Here is a 24,775-nt window from a genome sequence, read left to right as displayed (position 1 = left end):
TATTATGTATTATCTAAGGGGAAAGAATGTTGGGGAGCTTTGGGCTGAAATAGTTTTTCAAAAGAATAGTTTTTCAAATGAATTTGGTTTGGAATCACCTTGAGCTGTTACTTTATTGCAGGACTGTTATGAAACCCTGCTTTGATTGCCCTCCTTTTCTTTGAGGGAAAGCCAGAAAATAAGGTGAAATTTGGCAACACATTTAAAAGTTACACATTTTAAGCTCATTTTGGTTAATTTTACTACCTGGAATCAAAAGGCAAGTTGTTTGTTTTTCTAGTAATAAGCATGATCTAAATCAAGGGGTTGTCAAAGGTGAGCCTCTGTAGCAAGTGAAAACACACTTTTTAGTTAAGGATATTTTGTAAAAAGTGTTTCCCTTCCATGTATTGTCCAGAGTTTGCTTCAGATTCAGAATAGGAAACGGAGACAATCTTATCATTGACTGAGGAAGTCACACATTTGAGAAAGGGAAGTCACAGCAGAAGATCTGTCCACATAGGGGGCAACCAGGATCGTCTTTCCACTATTTCATTAAAAGTGGATGGAATGACAGCCAATGAGCCTCAGCCAATGTGCCTATGCGTATCTACTTAGAATGAAATCTGATTCTGGTCTTCCATATTACTTTTTTGAATTAAGTTGGTGTATTGAGGAAAACATTTATAGTGCTGAGATTTGAAATTATGCCCACATCATATTTGGATAGGGTATATGGCATAACATGTCTGTATCCGTGGCTAGGGTGATTTTAAAATTCTTGTTCATTATGGACTGCATTGTTCCATATAGAATTCTTCTAGGGATAGATTTCTCAACAAATTATACAGTTTCTATTTTGGAAATAAGGGAAAAAAATCTCTTGTTTGCTGGTGGATGTGAGATAAATACTCTACACATGTTGTATCTATGTTTGCCTTGGCAGCCCAACACATCAGATAAAGTTTAATTGTACAGCATTGCACACTGATTGTAATGTGTGAAGATCTCTCATGTGGTCGTTGAATCTTTAACTGTGCCACAGTTTATCAACGCACACACAGAGCGGTGTAGTGTGGTGGTAAAATTGCAGGTCATGACATAGAAATGGTTTGCCACATCCACATGAACTGTTTCTTAGGAACAGTACACAAATACTTTTCTTTGAATTAAGATAAGATAAGGAACATTCTTGTAATTCCTGACCATGCCTTGTAGGAGTTATTGTACGATGTAAAAATCCAAATCGTCACTTTTATACCACAAAACATAAATATTAGCCTGTGTTTGGCCATTTAAAAAAAAAATCCAGTTCAGAAATGCTCTAAAATACTTTAAAATGCATATTCATTAATATATCCACTTTCATACTGTGAAGTATCTTTTCCATCTTTTATTCTCACAAATTCAACCTTAGCTTCATACCAAGGTTGATATACTTTCAGGAGTTGTCACCACAATCCTCATAGAATTATAATGAGGATTATAATGATTATATAGGATGACAATGGCTGTTTGTCTTTCCAAATATGAGGCTTGTTCTTTCTGAAATAAATGGTGCCTAAGGGGGAAGAGACCTACTTTGAGATTGACATGACTATACTTGCCCAGTTAAGGTTTTCAGCTTTTGTTTACGATAGCAAGGCTTATCTAATTCTGTTACCTGACATGATTCCAGTTTTCTTTGCTTGGTTATGGAGCCAATGTGTAATAGTGCTTTAAAGAAATTCCAAAGTGGTTTCAGTGATATATGCTGTACCTACAAAAGTTCCGTTGTCACTTGTTCTGAAAAGAAAGGCTGCTATTTGAATGGAAAGTAGGTTTTCTTTCAGTCTTGTAACCAGTAGAAATGACACCACTGCATTCCCCCCCTCCATCACAGGATTTATATTGGCATAATATATCTGCCCTTCAAATATTTCAGTCCTTTCTTAGCAGTATAATTTTATGCATGCTCTTTTAAAGTAAGGCCCACTGTTTTCAGCCGGGCTTATTGTCAGAGAAGTATGCATAAGATTGCATCATTAATCTTCAGAGTATCTCAGACTGAGTTATACTATTTGTCTAGCTAGCTCTGTATTGTCCACACTGACTGCTAGTGGCTCTCTAGGGTTTCAGACATAGCGTGTTTCCCTACCTGGAACTGCTGGTGATTGGACTTGTGACATTCTGCATGCAAATCAGATGTGCCACCACTGCTCTACGGCCCTTTCCCAAGCATACTTGGTGCTCACAAGTGTGTTGGGTTTGTGTGCTTGTTTACCAGTATATACACGTACAGGACAAGTGTTGAAATGCCGAAACCAGATACCTTAATTACGTTAAAATAGGTCACTAAGATATCTGCTAGAACTCTAAGGATCATTTTTACAGGGTTGTCATATTTTGAAGAGCAAAAAAGAGGACACATTTGCCGTTATACTTTTAACAATGGATCACTATGATGACGCTCATTTTACATACCCATGAAAAAGAGGACGTGTCCTGGAAAAAGAGGACATATGGCAACCCTAATTTTTTGTTATGCTTTCAAGTTGAGAAGTGTTTTCTACCTAAAGAATTGGTTTTCTCAGCATGCACACAGATGGCCTTAAGCTAAACAACTAAAATAATATTGCCTATGAAGCAAAAACAGAGCACAAGGAGGAGATTCTTAATTTAGGTACCTCATTTGCTTTGTACCTGTCAAATTTGTCAAACATTTCTTCAGAAGATATTTAAGCTAATATTTCCACATTAAATACTGGCTCCAATTGCAATAGAATAACAGATTATATGAGCATTCTGGAAAACTCTTGATGGATTTGTGTTTACCTGTGTCTCAGACTTGTTCCTAATGGAATTGATGATGACATGCTGAACAACACACTTAATACCAGCCTTGCGCTACAATCCTGAAGTAATTTATTTCCACAGGGGCCTTAGTGGTTTATTTTCTTTTTCATATATCCACACTACTTCAGTGAAACTGAGGTTGGATCACACATGCAAATATGATCTCTTATTTATTTATTTAATTTCTATTTATTTATTAAGAACTTATATGCCCCCAACAAAGTTGGATTACAACATAATAAACAGCAAAGGGAAGAACACAAGAACTTAAAAAACAAAACAAAAACATTTTAGTACAGCTCATAATAAAAGCAGCAGCATCAAACTATCCATAAATTACTCAGTCACAGTTTCCTTCTTCCAGCAGCCTGCTGGAAGACATGAATCTTTACCTGGTGCCAAAACAAAACAAAACAATGATGTGGCTAGGTACACCACAGTAGGGAGAACATTACATAGAACTAGAACCACCACTAAAAAGGGCACCTATACTTTTCATCCTACTCAAGGACGCTTAGTTGGGCTTCTCCACAGACCTTAAGGCATGGGGGAGGTTGGTACCAGAGCTCTAAGCATCAATGTAAGGATCTTCAATGGGCACAGAAAACTGGCAACCAGTGAAATTCTGTTAAAATGGAACATGTATGTGTTTTGTCTATAACTCCCATAACCTCTGTGGCCCCCACATTTTGCCCTAGTTGTAATTATACCAGAGTATCTTAAAGGGAAACCTTGTGTTGGCTTACTCAACACAATGAATTGCTGCTCACTGAGCTTTCTTTCTAAAGGCTCCTTCACATGTGGATGTAAATTCATCACCATTTGATGGCATGCCTGTATGAACAGGACCTTGATACTACTTAGGTTAACCAAGGATATATATGCAATAGTGACAGGTGAACTGCCCCAGGATTAGTTGAGATTGACATGAATAATTACAACTAAAAGCAGAGAATGCTTAGGAAGAAGTTCTCATTTTCATTGAGACTTGTAAATTGGTTTTATAGTTGATGAGCCCCTATATTATCTTTAACTGGTGATGGTTGTTCATACCAGAGGGAGGTGTACATGTGTGTATGTCTCCCTCTTTCCCTCTTCCTGGCACCTAGAATCCTGTAAGAAAACATTCCTGGCACCAGAAGGTCTAGGAAATGTAGCTTTTCCAGGGTACTTGGTGTACGCAGAGGAGTTTTTCCTCTTTCCTTGCACACATTATCACAGGAGTTGCTGCAAAGCAGCTACAAGGTGGGAGAAATAATTCTTGTATTGGAGTCCACTTGGAGGCTTAATATCTTTTCATTGCATTAGTTACCAAGTCTGTATTCTGAACCAAGGAATTACAAAACTCAGCAGCATTCTTAATTTGCATCAGACAATTTTTGTATGATGTGTTCCAAGAGAAATATTGCAGGTAGTTTGTGCAGGGGTCAACAAATCCTATATGCCTTTTCTCAATTAATGTTTCGTTTCTGGAAAAATTAATACTAAATTAGTACTTAATACAGAAACAAGTTTAGCTTTATTAGTTTTCCTGAGTTTCACTTTAAGGTTTTAGCATTACTAATATACTTAAGTTGCATATAATCCTCTGTAAATGTGTTCTATGCCATACAAGTTCTAATGGTCAGGCTACACTCCCACAATTATTTCTGATAACCCCAGATGGTTTCAAAACACCCAGATGTGTATTACCTGTGATGACAAGCCTGACCTATTATTCTATCATCCTGGATCAAGTTGTGGCCTGGGGCTAATTCACAGCCATAAGTATGCCATCAAAGCTATTGTAAGACTGTTCAATCATTGAGCTGGCAAAAGATGAATATGATGCTGCATTTTTCTGACCAAGAGGTAAAGTAGCTCCTTGGATTTCTGACCTAGGAATGACTGCCTTTTTGTTATAGATTATATGCAACCAAGTAACATAAATATGCTGACATGTTATGTCAGCTGAGGCAGATATATGAAGCAGTAGAGATGTTGCTTTTTATTTCTCTCATTGTAATTTTATGCTTCATGTTAACTAAAAGAATAAAATAATGAAAGGTAAGTAAAACTCTGCATTCTGATATTGTCAAGTGAGAGTATGATAACCCTTTTTGAGAGAGTGCTGTGGTTAGAGATTGGAGGTTGACAATGTTATAACTAAATGCCAGTTAAGAATTCTTAAATTGACTATTCCTGATACCAATAACCACTGAAACAAATAATTACTGTTCCTGACACCAAGTATCACTGGATCAGCTCAGATGTAGCAATCCCATTCTGATATATCTTGTTGGCCAGGAAGAAGCTATGTCATCTGATCCTGATTTCATATCCTAAGGGACCCTGTGTCTTGCTGTGTAGGTCATACATAGGAAATTAAAATAGCTGCAGTATCATGGCCACAGACCAGGAATCCTCAGGTCCAAAGTCCAACAATTAAGGCAGCTGGAGATGGATCCATTCCCTAATCTGTCCCATGTGGAGCTGTGATAAGAAAGGATACCACTGAGACACCACTGAGACAACTTGCATGTTCTGTCTCAGCTGCAAGATCACTAACCGTGGTTCTGAAACACTCACCTTGGTCTCTCTCCAAAGTGCTGATCCTGGTTTGCCTCACCACCCTGACTGCCTGGATCCTTAGGACTGTTGACCTCCTTGCTGCTTTGGTCATCACCCATCTGTAGTGGTGGGCATCTCCATGGAACAGAACAGCAGGTTGACATGGAAACAAATGTTCTCTCAAATAACCCAAATAACCTAAATTGCTTAGAATTTCTTTGTACTACTAAATTACCTGAGTAGAGACAGAAAACATAATTTATTTGATGATCAGCACTGTTATCTGAATATTATAGTTTCTTTACCATGTAAATATTAGTATTTGCATTTATGTTTTCGGTAATATATCCCCATCTTTTAAGAAACAAAGGGAGAAGTTTTCTGTTTCTGTCTATTTTATACGTGGTAATGACATCTCTAATTCTAAAAACAGTGGGACTTGTTCTGAACATCCAGGAGAAATTTGGACTTAATTCTCAAGCAGCATCTTAAACCTATTTTGAAAGTGGGAAATTGATATGGTTTGGTGTCTACAAGTGAAAAGAAAAATTCAAAATCCCATTAAGTGCATCTAAAGTAGTTTTCTGGATCATCTTGTTCAGTGTATTCTTCATTGTACAAATCATTGATGCTTCTATTTTTTGTGTATTTCTTTTTGTTATAGGAGTACAAGAACCACAACATGAGAAGATTATTACAGTGTCTGCTAATGGAAGTATTCACAGCCCAAAGTTCCCATATACTTATCCCCGTAACACAGTACTGGTGTGGCGATTAGTAGCAGTTGAGGAGAATGTGTTGATACAGCTCACTTTTGATGAAAGGTTTGGGCTTGAGGACCCAGAAGATGACATATGCAAGTAAGTTACTATTGCTGAGTTCATATAAGCCTGATAGAAGTGGTGATGGATGGTGTACTACAAACTTTGCCCTCAACGATGGTCTGTCATTTCAAATTTTTAATTAGACCTCTGCACCCTGCATAGCGTCTACAAACCTTTACATATATAAACCCAGTGCCATATTTTTATAAAAAAACCAAGACAATAATATCTGTTGGTATTTGTGGGTAACTTTCGATTCTACAAAACCTTGATATAACCTTCACAATGGAATTAAAATTGCTTAGGTGTACAATTATCCTTTCTTGCAGAATGTGTGAGGTCAAAGAGTTAAATATGTTGTTAAGTACTTTGGGGCATAACCTGATTATTCAGCAGACCAACTGGTTTAATGAGATTACTCATCAGTGTTATTTCAGATGGCTGTGTACCATTAAAATTAAATTATTGCTGAAGAAATGATTAACACCTTTGAGAAAGTTCTGTAGTGCATCACATTACACAGTAGGTACATAAAACCTCTGAATAGTTAAAAATTTAGATAACTGGAAGAGTGACTGATATATAATTGAAATGACTGTGTGCTACAGACACAATGGATTCACATCATCCATATTTTCAGATTATTCCTGATGCGAGAAAATGGGTTCTCCTGTATTGTTTACACACCTGTTTATAAGTAAATCTATAATTTGCTAAATGTCCTTTGATAAAATATCCACAGCTTATATATGAAAGAGACTTGCAACTGGGTGCAATTCAAAAAGAATTATATACATATCAATTCCATTTATATCAAGGATACTAAATCATGCACCACCTTTAATGGATTTGTGCATATTGTACCATATTATACCTTATCTAATTTTAAATTGCTGTTATGGCCTAATCTGTATAGAAATTGTCCTTTGTTTTTTCCGGTGTTATGCTTCGCTGACTAGCTGTACGAGTTAATCTGGTCTGTGACCGTTTAATAAAATTTGATTGTACCTGAATCATTTAAACAGAAAAGGATGCAGATAAATATGGGTTAATGTTTTCTTTCTTTCACACACACTGCCTTAGGTTTGAATCAGTAAACCAGTGGTTAGGACTGAAATATGCTGTACAAATGCACTTCAGTCTAAGACTCTGCATGCCTAATGTAATGGGGGGAAAGCTTAAAAATAATAATAATCTGATTACACCTTTAATTCTCCACCCCGAAAGTCAGACACTGCTCTTATTTACAATGTGCATAAGTATAAAAACAGAGGGTACTGAGGCCCCTTGTGAGAGACACCATCTGTTTCATAGGGTAAGCACCTTATGAATAATTTGACAGTTTGCAGCTGGAGTTATATAGATCTGGCATAATTCAAAATCCATTTAACATGGGACATTGGTAGTACATATCATGAATTCATCTCAAAGGACAGCTGTGCACAAAATCTCCACCCTAATACTGCACAGAAAAATTGGGAGGACCATTTCACTTAATTTTGGGGAAGAGGGGTATAATTCAACAGTTTCTTGTGGGTGCGGCCCACTGTTTTTCCTTTCTTTTTTCCTTAGAAGTGTTCTTTCTTTTTTCTTTAAGTGTCTTCTTTTTCTGTCGTGCTTCTGCTGCAAGTGACAGTAATAGCAACTGGGTTAGCAGTCTTAACTGCCATTTTGCATTCACTGCTATGCCGCAGACCTCGATTTTGCTCTGGAGGCATTGCTTGTGAGTTGATGGGACATAATGTGGTGGCCACACATACACAGATGGTGCAGAATATCAAGTGAAAATTCTTCAAAATGGTCTTCTTGCTCCACTTCTTTTCTGCATCATTAGTTAGTTAGGGTGGAAAAAGTGGCCACTAATGCTTCCTTTCCCAATCATATTGCAAAAGTGTGTTCTCATAATAGGGTAGGCCAGAAAAGGAATGGAAAAACTGAAAAAAGGACAAATATAGATGCCCTTGATAGATCAGAAATGGTTTATTTGTTTTATTTACATTTATAGTCCACATTTACTCTAATGAGTTCAAAGTGCTCTTTATCTTCACAACAATCCTAATAAAACTCTGAGCAGTTGACGAGCCCAAGATCACACAGTTAGGCTCTAGTTTGAGTAGACATTTCAACCTGGGGGTCCCCGCTGGCTGCCCAAGGCAGCATTCCCATATGCTTCTTGGAATTTAGTGAAAATATATTCCTATCAACTGTGAGAGAAAGTTCTTGGTTAATGGAAAAACTATATAGGTTCTTGATCACTTGTTACCATGAGTCAAGATGGGCTTGAAGCAGGTGCACAGCACTTCTTTCTTCCCACTGAGCCAGATTCAGTAAGACACAGAGCACATGAGAGTCAAGGAAATTATTTCAGACTTTGAGTCTAGGAAAATTCCCCTCTTTGATGCTACTTCAAAGAGTGTTTTGTGGTCCTTAGCCAATTTTTGTAAAGACATGTAATAAAACCAAAGTTGGAAGATTGGTCCAGTGAATGACATCAATATCCACAATAATATCTTTGATGTCTGTACAGTATGGAAGATTCCATTTTATTATTTTTTTTCCCTTTTTAAAATTTAAAATGCTGATAAACCTCTCCCATAGATTACGTTGGTCACTTTATAGAAGCACAATATAAAATCAGTCATATTGTACTCACTGTAATCATCACATTCTTTTTGTAGGCTTGAATTTTCCCCTTCTAGTTCCAGGAGCATGCCTGAAACTCATTCAAAGCAGTATTCACTGTCTTCAGTTTTCTTTTTCCGTAACTCTCCATGTGAGGAAAATGAATGCAATTAAAAGTACAAGGTTTGGATTATTGACTAAGAAAAACATGATATATTTTGGAATTGATTATTGATTTGTGTGTTCAACTGAAAACAAGTGATACCTGGAAAAGATAACCTCAGCGAAAGAAATAGGTTAGAATCATTGGGTAACCGAATCAATATGTAGGAGAAGATGGCTGATAGAAAATGATGCAGGTAGACTGGCTTATAAAGGTTTTTATACCAGTAAAGAGAGAGAGGGAATGTGTGTTTAGTTTGTTTAACAATAGTACAAGCAGTGCTTTTTTCCACTAGAAAAATAGGTGCCGGTATTCACCATGAAGTTGTTACAGTACGTACCGCACTTTTTAAGAACAAAAAAGAGGTGCCAGTACTGAATACCCTTGAGTACCCGCTGAAAAAAAATCACTGAGCACAAGGAATAAGTTCAATGGCAGGAGGTCAAGTGAATGGCTAGCAGCTAAGAGTAGTACTGGAGTAGACCAGTGGCTCAAATGCTCTGTGCCTTATGCTTATTTTGCTGGTGCAATGCTGCATTCAGCACTACTACACTGGCCATTGCAATAAGTGCATGTTGTCTGATGGTTTTGCCTGTTTGCCCAGCAGAGGATGCCATTGCAGCTACCAGAGCTATATAATAATGGGGTCTATGATGTGTAGAGAGTCTTGACTTTAAAAAAATGAGAAATTGCAGCATAAAGGAAGTTAGAAAGCACTAATGTAGAAAATTCAGATGATGCAAAAGATCTGCAGGAAAAATATTTGCATTGAGCTTTCTGAATAACCTGTCGTTGGGAAAGAGAGAGCCATTTATTCCTGTTTCTGGCAGTCATGAAATGGTCATTTTAGAAATTACATCACCTTATTACCAATTCATTTTAATAATTGGTTTATAAAATGATCAAGAGTGCTTCTGGAGCTGCTTCTCATCCTTGAATAGTGATACAAATATTTCAGACAGAAACAATAGCAACTACGTTGCTTTCCTTTGAAGTATATACTTACACAGTGGAAAGTTATTTGCTTAGCTATGGAGTTCATTGAATGAGTACTATGGAGTTGTGAGTTATGATAAACATAATAAATAGACTAAACATTGGGATATCTGAGGGCTCACTGTAGCAAAGGATTATAAAAAACATATGAGCTAAGCCTTTCATGCTGAATACATCAGTGTATATCTGAGAATCTTAACAAGATCTTAAATTGGAAAGCCAGAGTTCTCTCTTCTTGTTGATTGAGCACACTTAGTAACCCCTATCTATTATTTCCCACCTATTTTCCAGGGTGTGGCATCTTTTGCATGCATGTGAGACACAGCTTTCTGGAGTCCCTCTTAAGTTACCTCTCTTATGGTTGCACCACAAGCAGGAATAAGGAAGGATGAGGTAGCTGGAGTCTGCTTGGTGTTTTGCTAAGTATAAACCATCCCAACCTCTGAGCGGTGTGAAACACCAGGGGTTCCAGGCTTACCCAGGATATGTGTTTCATTTGGAATCAGAAGCAGTGGAGACTGTGGTATCTTTATGATATATAGTTTATTTACACATATTTACAACCTGAGCCTACAATGGAGGGATCCACAGCATTAACACCCCAAGTGGGTCTTGCTTCTCCCATAGCTATAGCCTTCAAACAGGAATCAGGCATGGTTCTGTCTCCCAGCTGCACAGCCTGCTGCCTGCCAGCTTCTACCTTCTAGCTCACACAACTCAGCTCTGGCCTTGGCTTTCTAAGTACCAGGTAGTTGAGGGAGGTGGGCCCACTGTGGCACAGACCCACATAACAACCCATACTTAGGCCATTACCCTACCAGGAAGCTAGTCTGGCTATTCCAGGAACCAAATCTGTGTGGAATTCAGGAATTAGAAGGGGCCAAGGCATATAGCCTACTCCCACCCCCCCAAAAAACCCTCGTTAACAATTTGTTAGGAGGCATTCATTGTTGCTGAACAATGAAATCATATTTGCACCTCCTCTCTGTTACTTAAAAGAAGAAAAATGGCTGTAAAGAAAAAGCCTTTGGTGAGCTTACATCATCAAGCTTTTTGAAAGTCTTCAGTAAAGGTAAACGTAAAGGACTCCTGACAGTTAAGTCCAGTAGCAACTGACTCTGGGGTTGCAGCACTCATCTCGCTTTAGTGGCCGAGGGGACTAACGTTTGTTCGCATACAGTTTTTCCAGGTCATGTAGCCAGCCGCTTCTGGCAAAACCAGAGGAGCACACAGAAATGCCGTTTACCTTCCCGCCAGAGCGGTACCTATTTATCTATTTGCACTTGATGTGCTTTCAAACTGCTAGGTTGGCAGGAGCTGGGACCAAGCAACGGGAGCCCACCCCGTCGCTGGGATTCGAGCCACCGATCTTCCAATCGGCAATCCCTAGGCACAGTGGTTCAGACCACAGCGCCACCCGCGTCCCTTAAGTATGCAATATCAACTGGATATCTCTATATGCTTGTTTATACTCTCAAATAATTTTAATAGGTTAGTAAGATAGGACTTACCCTTGCAGGAGGCATCCTAGCTGTGCTGCAGCAAGACCGGTTATTCTACGTGCTTCAGAATTCTATTATTTTCCTTGAACAGATGTTAAGCCAACCAACTTGTGATTTCCTGGGTCACCCTTAGATCAGTTTTTTTTATTTAAAAAATGGTGTTGCATTAGCTACTTTCCAGTCCTGAGATATGGAGACTGATTTTAGGGACAATTTTTTTTTGGGGGGTCACTTCCGGGTCACGTGGCCAGCGTGACGAAGCTGCTCTAGCGAGCCAGCACTAGCGCAGCGCATGGAAACGCCGTTTACCTTCCCGCTATAAAGCGGTACCTATTTATCTACTTGCACTTAGGGGTGCTTTCGAACTGCTAGGTGGCAGGAGCTGGGACCGAAAGACGGGAGCTCACCCCGCCACGGGGATTCGAACTGCCGACCATACAATCAGCAAGTCCTAGGCACTGAGGTTTTACCCACAGCGCCACCCGCATCCTAAAACTTTAGGTTTAAACAATTAAAGTGGATGCAAGTACTGTTACCATAGCACAACAAATCCATTTTAAAAAGGAGGAGAAGACTTGGGGCAGTTTAGAAAGTGAAAGTGAAATGTATTGAAACAGATGAATAGCCAGAAAACATGTAAACGCACCACAAGCAAATCAGGATGAATTCTCATTGTTATACCACTGCCCTGTAAAAAAAAAAATCAGGAGAAATGTTCAGTAAAAACCATAATTAGTTGAACCCCTATGTTAGCTTTGTGCGAGAAAATCAGGGTGAAAGCAGAATAAACAGTTCATGTAGAGCAGCCCTTAGAAGTACAGAAAGTTCAAATTTGACAACTATCTTTAAGAACTCTTGGGTGCTATCTGGACCCAGTGATTTTTTATTTTTTGTAATTTGTCTCTCGTCATCATTATTTGCCTCAGTTCCTCAAATCCCTTTTTGAGAAAATTAAGTTAGGCTTCTGCAATCTCCAATTTCTCCCTTAGCACACTTTTTTGTTTCCTGTATTTTGAAGGAGTAGATTTCTAGGGAGGAATATTCAGCATGGCACTATTATAATCATTCCATCAGTGCAAGCACTAGGGCTGGGTGATATATTGATATATCATCCAAAACTGGTTTGAAGTCCATATCGTAATATTGGTTTCATAATTTTTGACCTGGCAATATATTGTGTATCATAATGTGTGTGTATGTGTGTGTGTGTACATACATGTTTTGTTGTTGTTGTTTAGTCATTTAGTTGTGTCCGACTCTTCGTTACCCCATGAACCAGAGCACGCCAGGCACTTCTGTCTTCCACTGCCTCCCGCAGTTTGGTCAAACTCATGCTACACATCAATGTTTAGTTGAATCCCAAGTGCTTCTGTTTTTCTAAAGCCAATCCTCTGGATTGGGAAATTCAGGTTTCTTGATTGAAATTGTACATCCCTACCAGACATACAGGGACGCGGGTGGTGCTGTGGGTTAAACTACAGAGCCTAGGACTTGCCGATCAGACGGTTGGCGGTTCGAATCCCCATGACGAGGTGAGCTCCCGTTGCTCGATCCCTGCTCTTGCCAACCTAGCAGTTCGAAAGCATGTCATGTGCAAGTAGATAAATAGGTACCGCTCCGGCGGGAAGGTAAATGGCGTTTCCGTGCACTGCTCTGGTTGGCCAGAAGCGGCTTAGTCATGCTGGCCACATGACCTGGAAGCTGTCTGCAGACAAACGCTGGCTCCCTCAGCCTATAGAGTGAGATGAGTGTGCAACCCCAGAGTCAGTCACAACTGGACCTAATGGTCAGGGTTCCCTTTACCTTTACCTTTACCTTTACCAGACATAAAACTCTCCATTGCTGTGAATAAATAATACCAGTAAAACTATCAAACCCATATGCTGTGGTAGCCTTTTCAACTATGGGCTCCGTTGTCTACATCTCATCTGTGGCAATTGCTATATGTCCCAGGTGTGTAGGTAAAGAGGTAAAGAGCTAATTACACATCTGATAAAATGTATAAGAGTCATAATAGGAGATGCTCATAGCCAAGAGTGATGAAAGTGAATATTCTTTGCCTGAAGAAAAGATTAAGTGTTAACATACTGCCAGCTTTCAGTTACTGAAAAGGATTCCAGAGAGTGAGTGCCTTTATCCATGGATAAAAGGAAATAAAGAAATGATATTTAGAGTGCAGGATGTAGACATATATTAAGGATTAAAGAATGTGTCCTGATTACAATAGTAGTTTAGTAATAGAATAAGATGCTCAAGGAGATTATGGAATTCACTTCTTTGAAGATTCCCAAAAAGTTAGGAAGGTATTTCTCAATGTATCCTGTCATAGGTCTCTGTTTGATTGTCTCCTAGACCCATCCAGCTCTAATTCTTTAATTTTGATTTTTATCTGGATTTTTAAAATGGAAAAAGAGCTGTTTCATGTATTATATTCTCCATATGAAGTCTGCCAAAAACTGCTTTCATGTGGCAGTGCTCCATGTAGGGTTATAACATTTATTAGCCACTTATAGCATATGCTGTCTTGATTGATGTTTTATACCAGCAGCTACCAAGACATTTTATTAGATTTAGGGGCCAATTATCCTGGGATTTGAAGAATACCTTGTATACCCCCTTGTATGTTTCTCCTAGTCATATGCAGATAAAAGTAAGATTAGATTTGTACAGTATCTGCAGCAAAGGGTTAGTTTGAAAGCACAACCTAGGAATCAAAGGACAATGGTTTTGGTAGCTTCATATGTATAATACCTGATTAGAATGGATTATGTGAGTGCCAGTCCAATATTTAGATTGAGTTAATTCATCTAATATTTTGTTATATTTAGTGAACACTTCATAGAATGTCTATTTTAATGTGTGGGAATATTTAAACAATAAACTACTGATTGATTGTAATGAAGCCTCCAAGTGTAGTAAGAGTATTACATATGACTTTGAGAAATGATTTTCAGAGGATCTCATGTTGGGATTGTCATGAATGAAGTGGCCCAACAATGCCTAGGAAAAGAGGAGGGGGTTTATAACCAACTTTCCATATACTGCTTTTTAAAGTTTTTTTTTTAAAAAAATATAGTTTCAGACAACATCCCTCCATGTTGTTAGTGTTTAATCGCTGTATTCTGCTAACGTAGCAGTTCGAAAGCATACCAGTGCAAACAGATAAATAGGTACCACTGTGGCGGGAAGGTAAACAGCATTTCCATGTGCTCTGGCTTCCTTCATGGTGTTCCGTTGTGCCAGAAGCGGTTTAGTCATGCTGGCCACATGACCCGGAAAGCTGTCTGTGGGCAAAGGCTGGTTCCCTCAGCCTGAAGTGATATGAACGCTGCACCCGATCGTCACCTTTGACTGAACTTAACCGTCTAGGGCAGTGTTTCCCAACCTTGTGCCTCCAGCTGTTTTTGAACTACAATTCCCATCATCCCTGACCACTGGTCTTGCTAGCTAGGGATGATGGGAGTTGTAGGCCAAAAACATCTGGAGGCACAAGGTTGGGAAACACTGGTCTAGGGGTCCTTTATCTTTTACCTTTACCTAATCACTGTTAAAATTTCAAGAGAGTGCCTTTGATGTTTTTAGAATCTTCTGGATGAAGATGTTTACTTTGGGGGTTAGATTTATTTCGTAGGTCCTATGAATCAAGTTGTACACAGAGGTTTCATACTTTGCAAGCTGTGTACCAGGTTTGAAGTAACATACGTCTAAAAAGTGGAAGATCATGCAAACTTGGATCTCCAGCTGTTTTCCCATCATCCCTGACCATTGGCTCTGCTAGATAGGGAAGATAGGCATTGCAGTCCAAAAACAGCTGGAGACCCAAGTTTGGAAATCCTGAGCAGGGCGTTTTTTCATCTGGAACTCACTGGAACTCAGTTCTATCACGTCTTAGGTGGCCATGAGTTTGGCACTGTCTGATAGATTGGAGACTGGGATTCTTGGGATTCTTGATGGTGAGCCCTAATGGGGTTCTGGGAAAGAGACAGAAAATATTTCCTAAGTATCCAGGCCCCTACCTTTGTCATTAGTTAATTTTTAGTCCAGTCAATTTTGTGCTGATTTGTAATGCAGTCTTCATAACGTAATCAACTTTCCAATCCATAAACAAACAAGCAAAATTACAAATGTCTATAAACAGAATTGTAACTTAAAGAAAAGATCACTTACATTTTCAGAAAGGTTAATTTTAGAGAAACATTGTAGTGACCCACTTACGTCACTGTCAATATTTAAAAGCTTGCTGCTCACAGCTGTGCCTTATTTATTTGAACAACTGTTCTCACAGCCAATGTAAGGTTAGCATCTAGGTCAGCAAAGGTTATACTATGATAGGCTGCAGTTCTGTACTTATTTACCTGAGAGCAAGTCCCTCTGAACTTAGTAGGGTCCCCCCCCCTTATTTCTTATTTTTAAAAATTGTATCCTGCTCTTCACTGTGTAGGTTTGGAAGCAGTGTACTTCTGAGTAGACATGAATAGGATTGTACTGTTAGTGTTTTATTTCTTTTACAGTATCTAAAGGATCTGTATCTGCAGATCTGGTTTGGATAATGTTTTATATTTCTTAAAACACATCACTCGGGTGTTCTCTGTTGAACAGCCCATTCAAATGAAGTAAACTAGTTTTCAGTATCAAAATATTTTGCTAAATGAACCTAATCCAAACTGTATTGCTTCTAAAATTGTTTCATGTTACTTTTGCTGACTTTGTTTTTAATAGGGTTATTTTCCCTTTGAAATGACTGGTGCACTCTCAGATCTTGTTTCTGTCAAGAGGATTCTGGGGGAAATTAATGTTGATAGAGCATTTTCCTTCTTGGTTACTAAAAGTAGCACGAGTGCAGCAAAGGGACAAAAACCCACACTCTATTCTGGGTTATGTATTTTAGTTGTACACTGCAAACCCGAACACGTAGGTCTGTAACCAAGAATTCAGGTGAATTCATAAATGGTGAAGAAAAGAGTTAAAAGCAAGCAGTTTCATAGAAAGAGCCATAATAAAATCACACTATGTATGGGCTCTAAACACAATTTATGCACGTATTGGGCACTATATTTTCATTATAGTATAAATGTCCTACCAATAGCAGATTTACCTCTAGAAGTAAGTTTGTTCTGCTGTTTAATTAGCATAAACAGCAGGCACCTAGTCCTAGAGACAGTTGTTTTCTGTTCCATTCCCAGGTTCTCCCTTACTTTTCATTTCTTACAAACACTTCTCTTTTTTCCAATATCCAGCGCTGCTTATCTAGTTGCATAGAACTATCATTGCTGTCTTCTTAATATAGTGACTATACTGGGGCAGGACTAAAATAATTTGGATGCTAGTAATGATGATCTTTCATAATGAAACATGGAGATATCCTTAACTAAAAGTTAATATGGAGTTGTTTGCTTTTCAGGGCCCCTGTTTGCACTGGAAATTTCCCCATATGAATGTCTTTTAAAGGTTTATTTAATATGTGTCTGCATGGCATAAAGCCAGGAACGAGTGTAGTCATAAAAAAAGTTCCAGTCTGGAATGTTAAATTTTGCACCAAATATTACGATATATTCAAAATCAGATTTCAATAACAGCCTTCCCCCCAACCTGGTGCTTTCTGGATGTTTTGGGCCCAACTCCCATCAGCCCCAAGTAGCATGGCCAACAGTAGGGATAAATTATAATCCAAAACCTTTGGAAGGCATGAGATTGAAGAAGACTGGGCACAATTCTCACTTTGGACATGAGAGTTCTTGGCCTCTGTCAGAAAGATGATGGATTTGACTGTCAGGGTGATTCAGCAGAGCCATTTTATGCTCTTAACCCCCATTGCACGATTAATTAAATATTGATTTAATATATGGAATGTTTAGGCCAGCTAATTTTGTGGTCATTTTTGGTACTTGTGGGTGCTAAGAAGATGCAGTGGCATATTAGATTTCTGTGTTATTTTTCCTCTTAAACTCAGGTTAAGTAATCTAAGAAAATAACAGTAGCTAGATTTATTTGATTTTAAAATATTTTCTAAGGCTGCTATGCTACACTGTGCCATGGGGGCAGAATATTGTGTAAATAGAAAATCTGTTCAATATGGAGTAAGGGTTTGGTGCTGTCGAATCATTTTAATTTTATTTCACAGAGGAGTCTGTATGAATTTATGCACATAATAAAATAATATTTAGAATGTCTAAACTCAAAACATGTCCTTCAGGTTGTCTCTGCATCTGTAAAAGCAAGGTGGTGGTGGTTGGATGTTGCTGTTTATGTACCTGGTGCTTTGCAAGGTACATGTTGTTTTACATGGTGCAGTGTTCTTGCTCTGAGGGGAATACAGTCTAAAAGCATATACGTACAAGGAAACTACAGTAAACAGAAGAAAAATATGTGACTTTTAAAACTGACTTTGGCTTAGTTACAATGGAGTTGGGTATATGTGGTTGTTCAAAAGAGTTTCTGGGGTTCAGGGATTTGAAGGAAGTAAGATTTGCGGTTTCTGGGTGGCAGTTCCTTTCCATTAAAGACAGCCATAGAGAGGCAGGATACCTTTAGATGGCTGCTCCCTGAGAGCCAGTGTGGTGTAGTGGTTAAGACTCGTAATCTGGGGAACCGGGTTCGCATCTCCGCTCCTCCACATGCAGCTGCTGGGTGACCTTGGGCTGGTCACACTTCTCTGAAGTCTCTCAGCCCCACTCACCTCACAGAGTGTTTGTTGTGGGGGAGGAAGGGAAAGGAGAATGTTAGCCGCTTTGAGACTCCTTCGGGTAGTGATAAAGCGGGAGATCACATCCAAACTCTTCTTCTCTTCTGAATGGGTGTCTGGGCAGTTTTGGAGCTGATGAGGGCAAAGAAGCTGAACTTTAATCCAGATGGGAGACAGAGGTGCTGTACACTAGCAACCCAGAATAAGGGTGACATTATTTCCCCAAGCTTTCATGGATAGTACCTTTTTGCCTTTGGTGTAATAGAGTGAAGGAATTTGTCATTTGGAGCCGATTCCATCCTCACTATCTGGTACAGTGGTACCTCGGGTTACATACGCTTCAGGTTACAGACGCTTCAGGTTACAGACTCCGCTACCCCAGAAATAGTACCTCGGGTTAAGAACTTTGCTTCAGGATGAGAACAGAAATTGTGCAGCGGTGGCAGCGGGAGGCCCCATTAGCTAAAGTGGTGCTTCAGGTTAAGAACAGTTTCAGGTTAAGCACGAACCTCCAGAACAAATTAAGTACGTAACCAGAGGTACCACTGTATTGTATTTATGAATATCCCTCAACTTTAAATAGGTGGGGATGAAGAAACTGTGGCCCTCCACATATTGTTGGACTGCTGCTCTCATAATTCCTAACCAGGCAGTGTTGACTGAGGATGATGGGAGTTTGAATCCAATACCTTGAGGGCCACAGATTCCCTACCCTTCGCCTTTGTATAAATCATCCATGTTTGTTCATTTTACTTAATCCTGATCCTCTCAAGCATTCAGTTTCCCACTTTCATTCCTTGTTTGTACTGGTGTTGGTCTCTCTCATGGCTTGTTAAGATTTAATCTTCCTTTCAATGCAGTAATGCAGGACATAACTAAAAGCTTCCCAAACCCTAAATCACATTTACCTTATACCTGCCTACTTCCTTGTTCCTGTTTATTGCAGTGCACTTTGATTGCTGGGTCTGCCAAGGATGCTCATCCAAAAGGAATTATTTGCCTCAGGTGACTGGCTAACTGGAAGGCTGCTTTAAAAATGGGGGGGGGGCGTGTATTATGATGGTGTCATTGGTATTGAGGGCAATTCTCTACTTGGCAACTAGACAGAAATAACAAATAATACACTAACACTGCACGGATATTTTTTTAAAAAAAGCTGAAATGTCAAACAGTTGCTTAAGGCTACAATTTTAAGTATATTTACTGGGAAGTAAATTGCTTTGAAATCAGTAGGACTTAATTCTGAGAAAACATGTGGATACAGAGGACAGGGGGAGTGCAATAATTTAACAGTTGTTGGACTGTGAAAGACTCACTGGTAAGTTAGCAGATTGAAATGGTGCAAACCAAGCTCTTTTAATATGAATAGAGAATGTGCTGAAACATTTCAATTTGAGATGACAAAATGAAGTGGAATTTTGAGTTCATATTTGGTGTTACATAATGTATTTACATACTTATGATTGGTTGATAATGAATCACATTCTGAAGGGCAGATTATTTGCATGAATGACTAACATAATAGTTTCTGCTAAATTAGTTTGGGTTTCATTTTAATTTCATTTATACAAAGACAGAGGAAACAAATTACGTGAACTGAGTAAATTAGATATTAAGGCAAATTACCCAGACTTGAACTATGTGAAAGTGAATTTAATTAAGGTATATTTTATTAGTATGAATCTGATATGAAGTCCTCAGAGATTGTAGATAATGAAGCAGGGTGTTTTTAAAAGATCTGAATATTTTATTTTTAATATTTTTTAATATTGGGATATCTTACCTTTAAAACATCACTAGTGTATAGTAGAGGTAGGAAGCTAACTGATTCTAACTGCCATAATTGATGTCACTAGCAAGAAGACCCACCTGACATGTGTCATTTAATTTAATAGTGGGGAACCTGTGGCCCTCCAGATATGGTTGAACTCAACTCCCACCAACTGTAACTAGCTTAGTCAAGGATGATGGGTTTGTTTTTAAGCTTGTTCCTCACTAACCATAAGTTGTAGCTAATGTTTTGTGCTTGGTTACAGCTTATGGTTAAGGAAGTGAATGCTTAACTGCAATCCTGGATCAAACAATGTGCTATGCTAAACCTTGGTTTGGTTGCTACATTGCACTGAACTAAAAGTACTGGGGAGGAACAAAGCAACTGTGGTGCCTTCTATGCATCCTTTTGGCAACTATTGTAGCCAAGCTGGTGCCAGAGGTAATGCTCTGTTTGGACCACATCAGCGAGGCCTTGTCATCTGGGCAGCCCAGGACCTCCATACACTCTGCCAAGTCTTGCATTTCAGGGAAGTTACTTTGGTGCTGCTAATGCAGCAGTTTGACTTCATCCCCAGAGGTGCACTCCATTATTTCTTGATACAGAGAGATGCCAACAACAACTGCTAAATGATTGGCCCTGTATTTCATTTCATTTCACTTTTAATTTTCATGCTGCCTTTCTATATTACTATATACAAGGCAGTTCTGATAGTACAGTCCTAAAAAAATATAGGTTGGACCATATTGTCTTTTTAGCTACATATGTCTACTCAGAAGTAAATTCCATTGAAGTCCTAGTGAAGTGTGCCAGGAACAGCAACCTAGATGAAGTAGTTATATGGCCTTTTATTACACCAAAGTACTTTGAGAGTTTTCAAATTATTAAACTGGGATGAACCTAAATATAGTTTCTGTTCTATCTGAACATAGCTTTGGATGTAAACAATTCTATTATATGTGAGTTCCTGTGTTTTATATCCATTAGCTTCTTTTTAAGTTCATAGAAGGTTAATGTTACACAATGCGTATTGAACTGCAAGCCAAGGTAAGCAGTCTGTCCCAACAGATTTAACAAATGAAAACAATGTTTTAAAAAATGAAGTAATAAAATTCAAGGTTGGAGGAAAGTTTATATCTTAGGAAAGTACTTTTAATGGTTCATCATTTGATTTAAGTTTTATGAGACAGAGGAAGGTTCTTGAGAGACATTGAGGCATTTTTGATAATTTCCATGCTATGGAGAAATAGTTTCTTCTCAGGTGATCAGTCAAGCAAACCTATTCCTCAGCAGCAGCAACAAATACAATATAAGAAGCTCTCCTTATATTGTCTCTCTTAGCAGAAGGGGAAATAAAGTGATGAACTTGAAATTATTCTATAGCATATTAGCAACTTTATACCTAGCATTGTTTGGGAATTCTAAGAAACCAAAAAAATCAGTGCAGCTTTGAAAGGTTCGGTCCACCATCTTGATTCAAAATGATATCAAATTAAATCCAAACATAGACAAAACCTGCTCTTTGAACTCAGGAAAATTCATTCAAAATTTGGCTACAATGTGTTGTGTCTAAATGCATAGTGTATGTACAAAGAAACAACTTTCCAAAATATGTAGGAGACAATAACATATATTGATTGATGCACTCAACCCTGCATTCACTATACATTTTCATTATATAAAATAAGCTACAGGATATTCCAATAAAGAATATACCACTTAGTGCTGATTGACAAGTCTCTGTCTCTTGATTACTGTACAGTGGTACCTCAGGTTACATACGCTTCAGGTTACATATGCTTCAGGTTACAGACTCCGCTAACCCAGAAATAGTACCTCGGGTTAAGAACTTTGCTTCAGGATGAGAACAGAAATCGTGCTCCGGCGGCATGGCGGCAGCAGGAGGCCCCATTAGCTAAAGTGGTGCTTCAGGTTAAGAACAGTTTCAGGTTAAGAACGGACCTCCGGAACGAATTATGTACTTAACCCGAGGTACCACTGTATGTATTTTTTTGCTATATCTGTTGTTCGGACCAGTCATATTTAGCTTTCATGCTGTGCTTTAACCAGCATCACAGGGTTTCTGTAAACACCTGATCACCTTTGCAATTTCACCTGCTTCATGATCTTTCACAGCAGCTTAGATTTCAGTGAGCATGTGCAGTACAAGGAGAGTTGTGGTGGACATCTGATTCAGTTGGCAGGCTGTCAAAATACATTTAGCGAATGGGCAAAGTGCCACTTCATACTGTAAATGCCTTTTCTTGTGAAATAGACAGTTCATGTCTTATATCATATCATTCAGTGTGTGCAGCACACTAACCACATTGAAGGGCAACAATCTTGAAAACCTTACTGTGAGATTTTTGCCCTTCAGTTGTTACCAAGGACATACATATGTACCAGAGTTTTAGTAAGGTTGTGCAATGTGGGTTTTCTAGGAATTATTCCTTGTCTGCTCCTCCAGTTGAGTCTTGAGGACCAATCAGGCTTGAATGGGTGGAGCTGATGGAAGGGTGTGATGGATACTTGTAGTATCCTAATTTTTGGAGGTGCCAGCTACCACAAGTAAAAGTTTTTTTTTCTTTTACTTTTATTTTCATTCTCACTTTTAGTTACAGAGAGCACAACAGTCACTTTAATTTATGTACCACAGAGTTTAAAATAGAAATATTCAGCTGTATGGCTTGGTCACCCGTAGGAATGAGTTAGAGACCTGATTTGGTTTGCATTTAAATACAGATCTACCTGATTCACACTTTCCAAAACAATGAGAATCAAAACACAGCCATTCTTCAAACTTCGTACTTCTCTGAATTTTGCAGTGTAGTTCTCCTGCCAAGTAACATGTACTATAAGGTATATGTTAGGGTAAAGTATGCATTAAAGTGCATATAATTGGCAAAAATAGCATGCACTTATTAGTTGCATTTAAAATATTAAAATGTGTAAATTAGGGGGAAATGCACTAAAATACTGATGAACTACTTTCATGAGGAATACACACACTCACACAAACTCATGATGAAATATTGAGAACTGAACTTAAGTTTGGGAAAATGAGAAACTGAAGGAACCCAAAATTTACGAATTTACCAGGCCATTAAAAACATGATCCCTCCCCCTGCAAAATTCTGCAGTTCATGGTAGTGTACCCCCAGGATGAAAAACTATCAAGAGTTCAAAAGCAGCTGCTTAGCATGCTTTTGTTTCATTGTTCTTAACTGATGGACACTCTGGGAGGCACTTTTGACAGGGTAGACCCAGTATCTTTTTTAGAGCTTTATTAAGGCAAAACCAGAAGCATAAATGTGCTTAATGACAAAAAACACTGTGTTTATAATTTTAAAAAAACAGACTTGTTTGTAAAATATGAAAGAAAAATAAATCCTTTGTAAGTTCCCAAGAATAAGTCTGAGAAGTAGTCATTATAAGCCACTTAGTTATACATGTACTGTATCATGTTGCTGTGAGAAACTCACATTTGATTAGCCAATAAAGCAGGTTTAGTAAATCCTTTAAATGCTGATTTGGACTGTGCAATACAATACCAGTGGGTATATTACAGGGATTACAAAGTCTCTGAAATGATCACCTGGGGACATGTGGGGTTCTCTTGTCAGTGATAGTTCATTTCACTTCGTGTGTCAGGTGTTCTGTCATATCACTTTTCCATTTCCCTCGACTTTTATTGATTCAATGTGTGTTTGATCTCTACATGCTACTTTGAAAAGCAAATTTGCAATGAATAAAGAACAATAATTTACATGGATAATCAAAAACTGTTTTTGCCAGTTTTGCATATTTAACAGTTCTCAACTTTCATTTTGCTTGACAATATACTTTGCTGTCTTTTCTTATTTGAGTTATTCATGTTTTATGTCCTGTAATCTGTATTGTTGAAATTAATAGTGTTAATAGTATAATGAGAGGCACATTTGTCAGGCATAACATTCATCTATATTTACAATATTTTAGTTAATCACTATTTTCAAATCAATACATTCATTTTATTGCAATTTTCAAAAGAAAACTTTTGCCAGACATCTGTAATCTTTGAAGAAATATTACATTAACTTGCTAGGATTCAGAATTCTCCTTTGTTCACATAAAGGGTAGGGGTGATTTCCACCAGCTGTACCCCCTTTTCATAGCTAAAATGATTCCCAAGGATGTTCCAATATTCAGGAGTAGATTTTTGGCATATGTAGAAGGCACAAATGTGAACCCTATTCCATTTGTGGAATAAACGTGAGGACCAAAGCTACTGTGTCCTATGTATATAGGGAACAAAGGTGTGTTTTCAAGTCATTGTACCACACCTTCTGTAGCCCTCAGAACTACCACTATTTTGAAAACACTGGTGTCTTTTATTAAATCAAAAATAATACTATTTAAAAATGGAGTTTAAAAGATTTACTAAGTATTTCTTCTTCCTAGGACTCTGGGATGCAGCTCTTGTGCCTTCTCCACATTGCATCCTTTGCAAAATGCAAAGGGTGAGAAGGGCAAGTCTCTTGAAATTGCAGGGTGTGAGGCACAACTAATAATTGCTGATTGCTATTGCTCTTCATTCCACGTTAATTGCAATGGAACTAGGAACACAGGAAACTGCTTTACACCAAGTCAGACTATTGTCTATGTAGTCAACTACTCTAATTCAGGTGGAGGTATTTCCAGTCCTACTACCTGAGATCCTTTTCCAGCTGGAGTTGTGTAAATTGAGCCTTGGACTGAGTATGCAAAGCATCTACTCGACCATCCCCACATGCTGTGGCAGAATTCCTTTGTCTTATCTAATATTATTCCCAGCCCCATCCAAGTGGACAGGAGAACTGTTCTGCAAGTCTT

General features: G+C 38.4%; 1 protein-coding gene and 1 long non-coding RNA gene across 3 annotated transcripts in view; one reads left to right on the top strand and one right to left on the bottom strand.

Moving 5' to 3' along the window:
* PDGFC (platelet derived growth factor C) overlaps window positions 1–24,775 on the top strand; it is a 101,410-nt gene that overhangs the window by 49,337 nt on the left and 27,298 nt on the right. Inside the window, exon 2 of the mRNA XM_081926199.1 lies at window positions 6,029–6,224. Within this exon, the coding sequence (XP_081782325.1) occupies window positions 6,029–6,224 (196 nt within the window). The remainder of the gene's footprint in view (window positions 1–6,028; window positions 6,225–24,775) is intronic.
* LOC309378257 lies at window positions 3,038–20,123 on the bottom strand. 2 transcript variants are annotated; one of them, XR_014171960.1, is made up of 3 exons: window positions 19,937–20,123; window positions 5,383–5,599; window positions 3,038–4,283 (listed from the first exon to the last, which is right to left on the bottom strand). It is a non-coding gene; the product is annotated as an uncharacterized lncRNA (long non-coding RNA). The 2 variants fall into 2 exon arrangements; XR_014171961.1 differs by having other exon boundaries at window positions 3,038–3,206.

The sequence above is a fragment of the Podarcis melisellensis genome, assembly GCF_964234715.1.
Source record: "Podarcis melisellensis genome assembly, chromosome: 9".
NCBI classification, from domain to species: domain Eukaryota; kingdom Metazoa; phylum Chordata; class Lepidosauria; order Squamata; family Lacertidae; genus Podarcis; species Podarcis melisellensis.
This window is presented reverse-complemented; position numbering and strand designations above follow the sequence as displayed.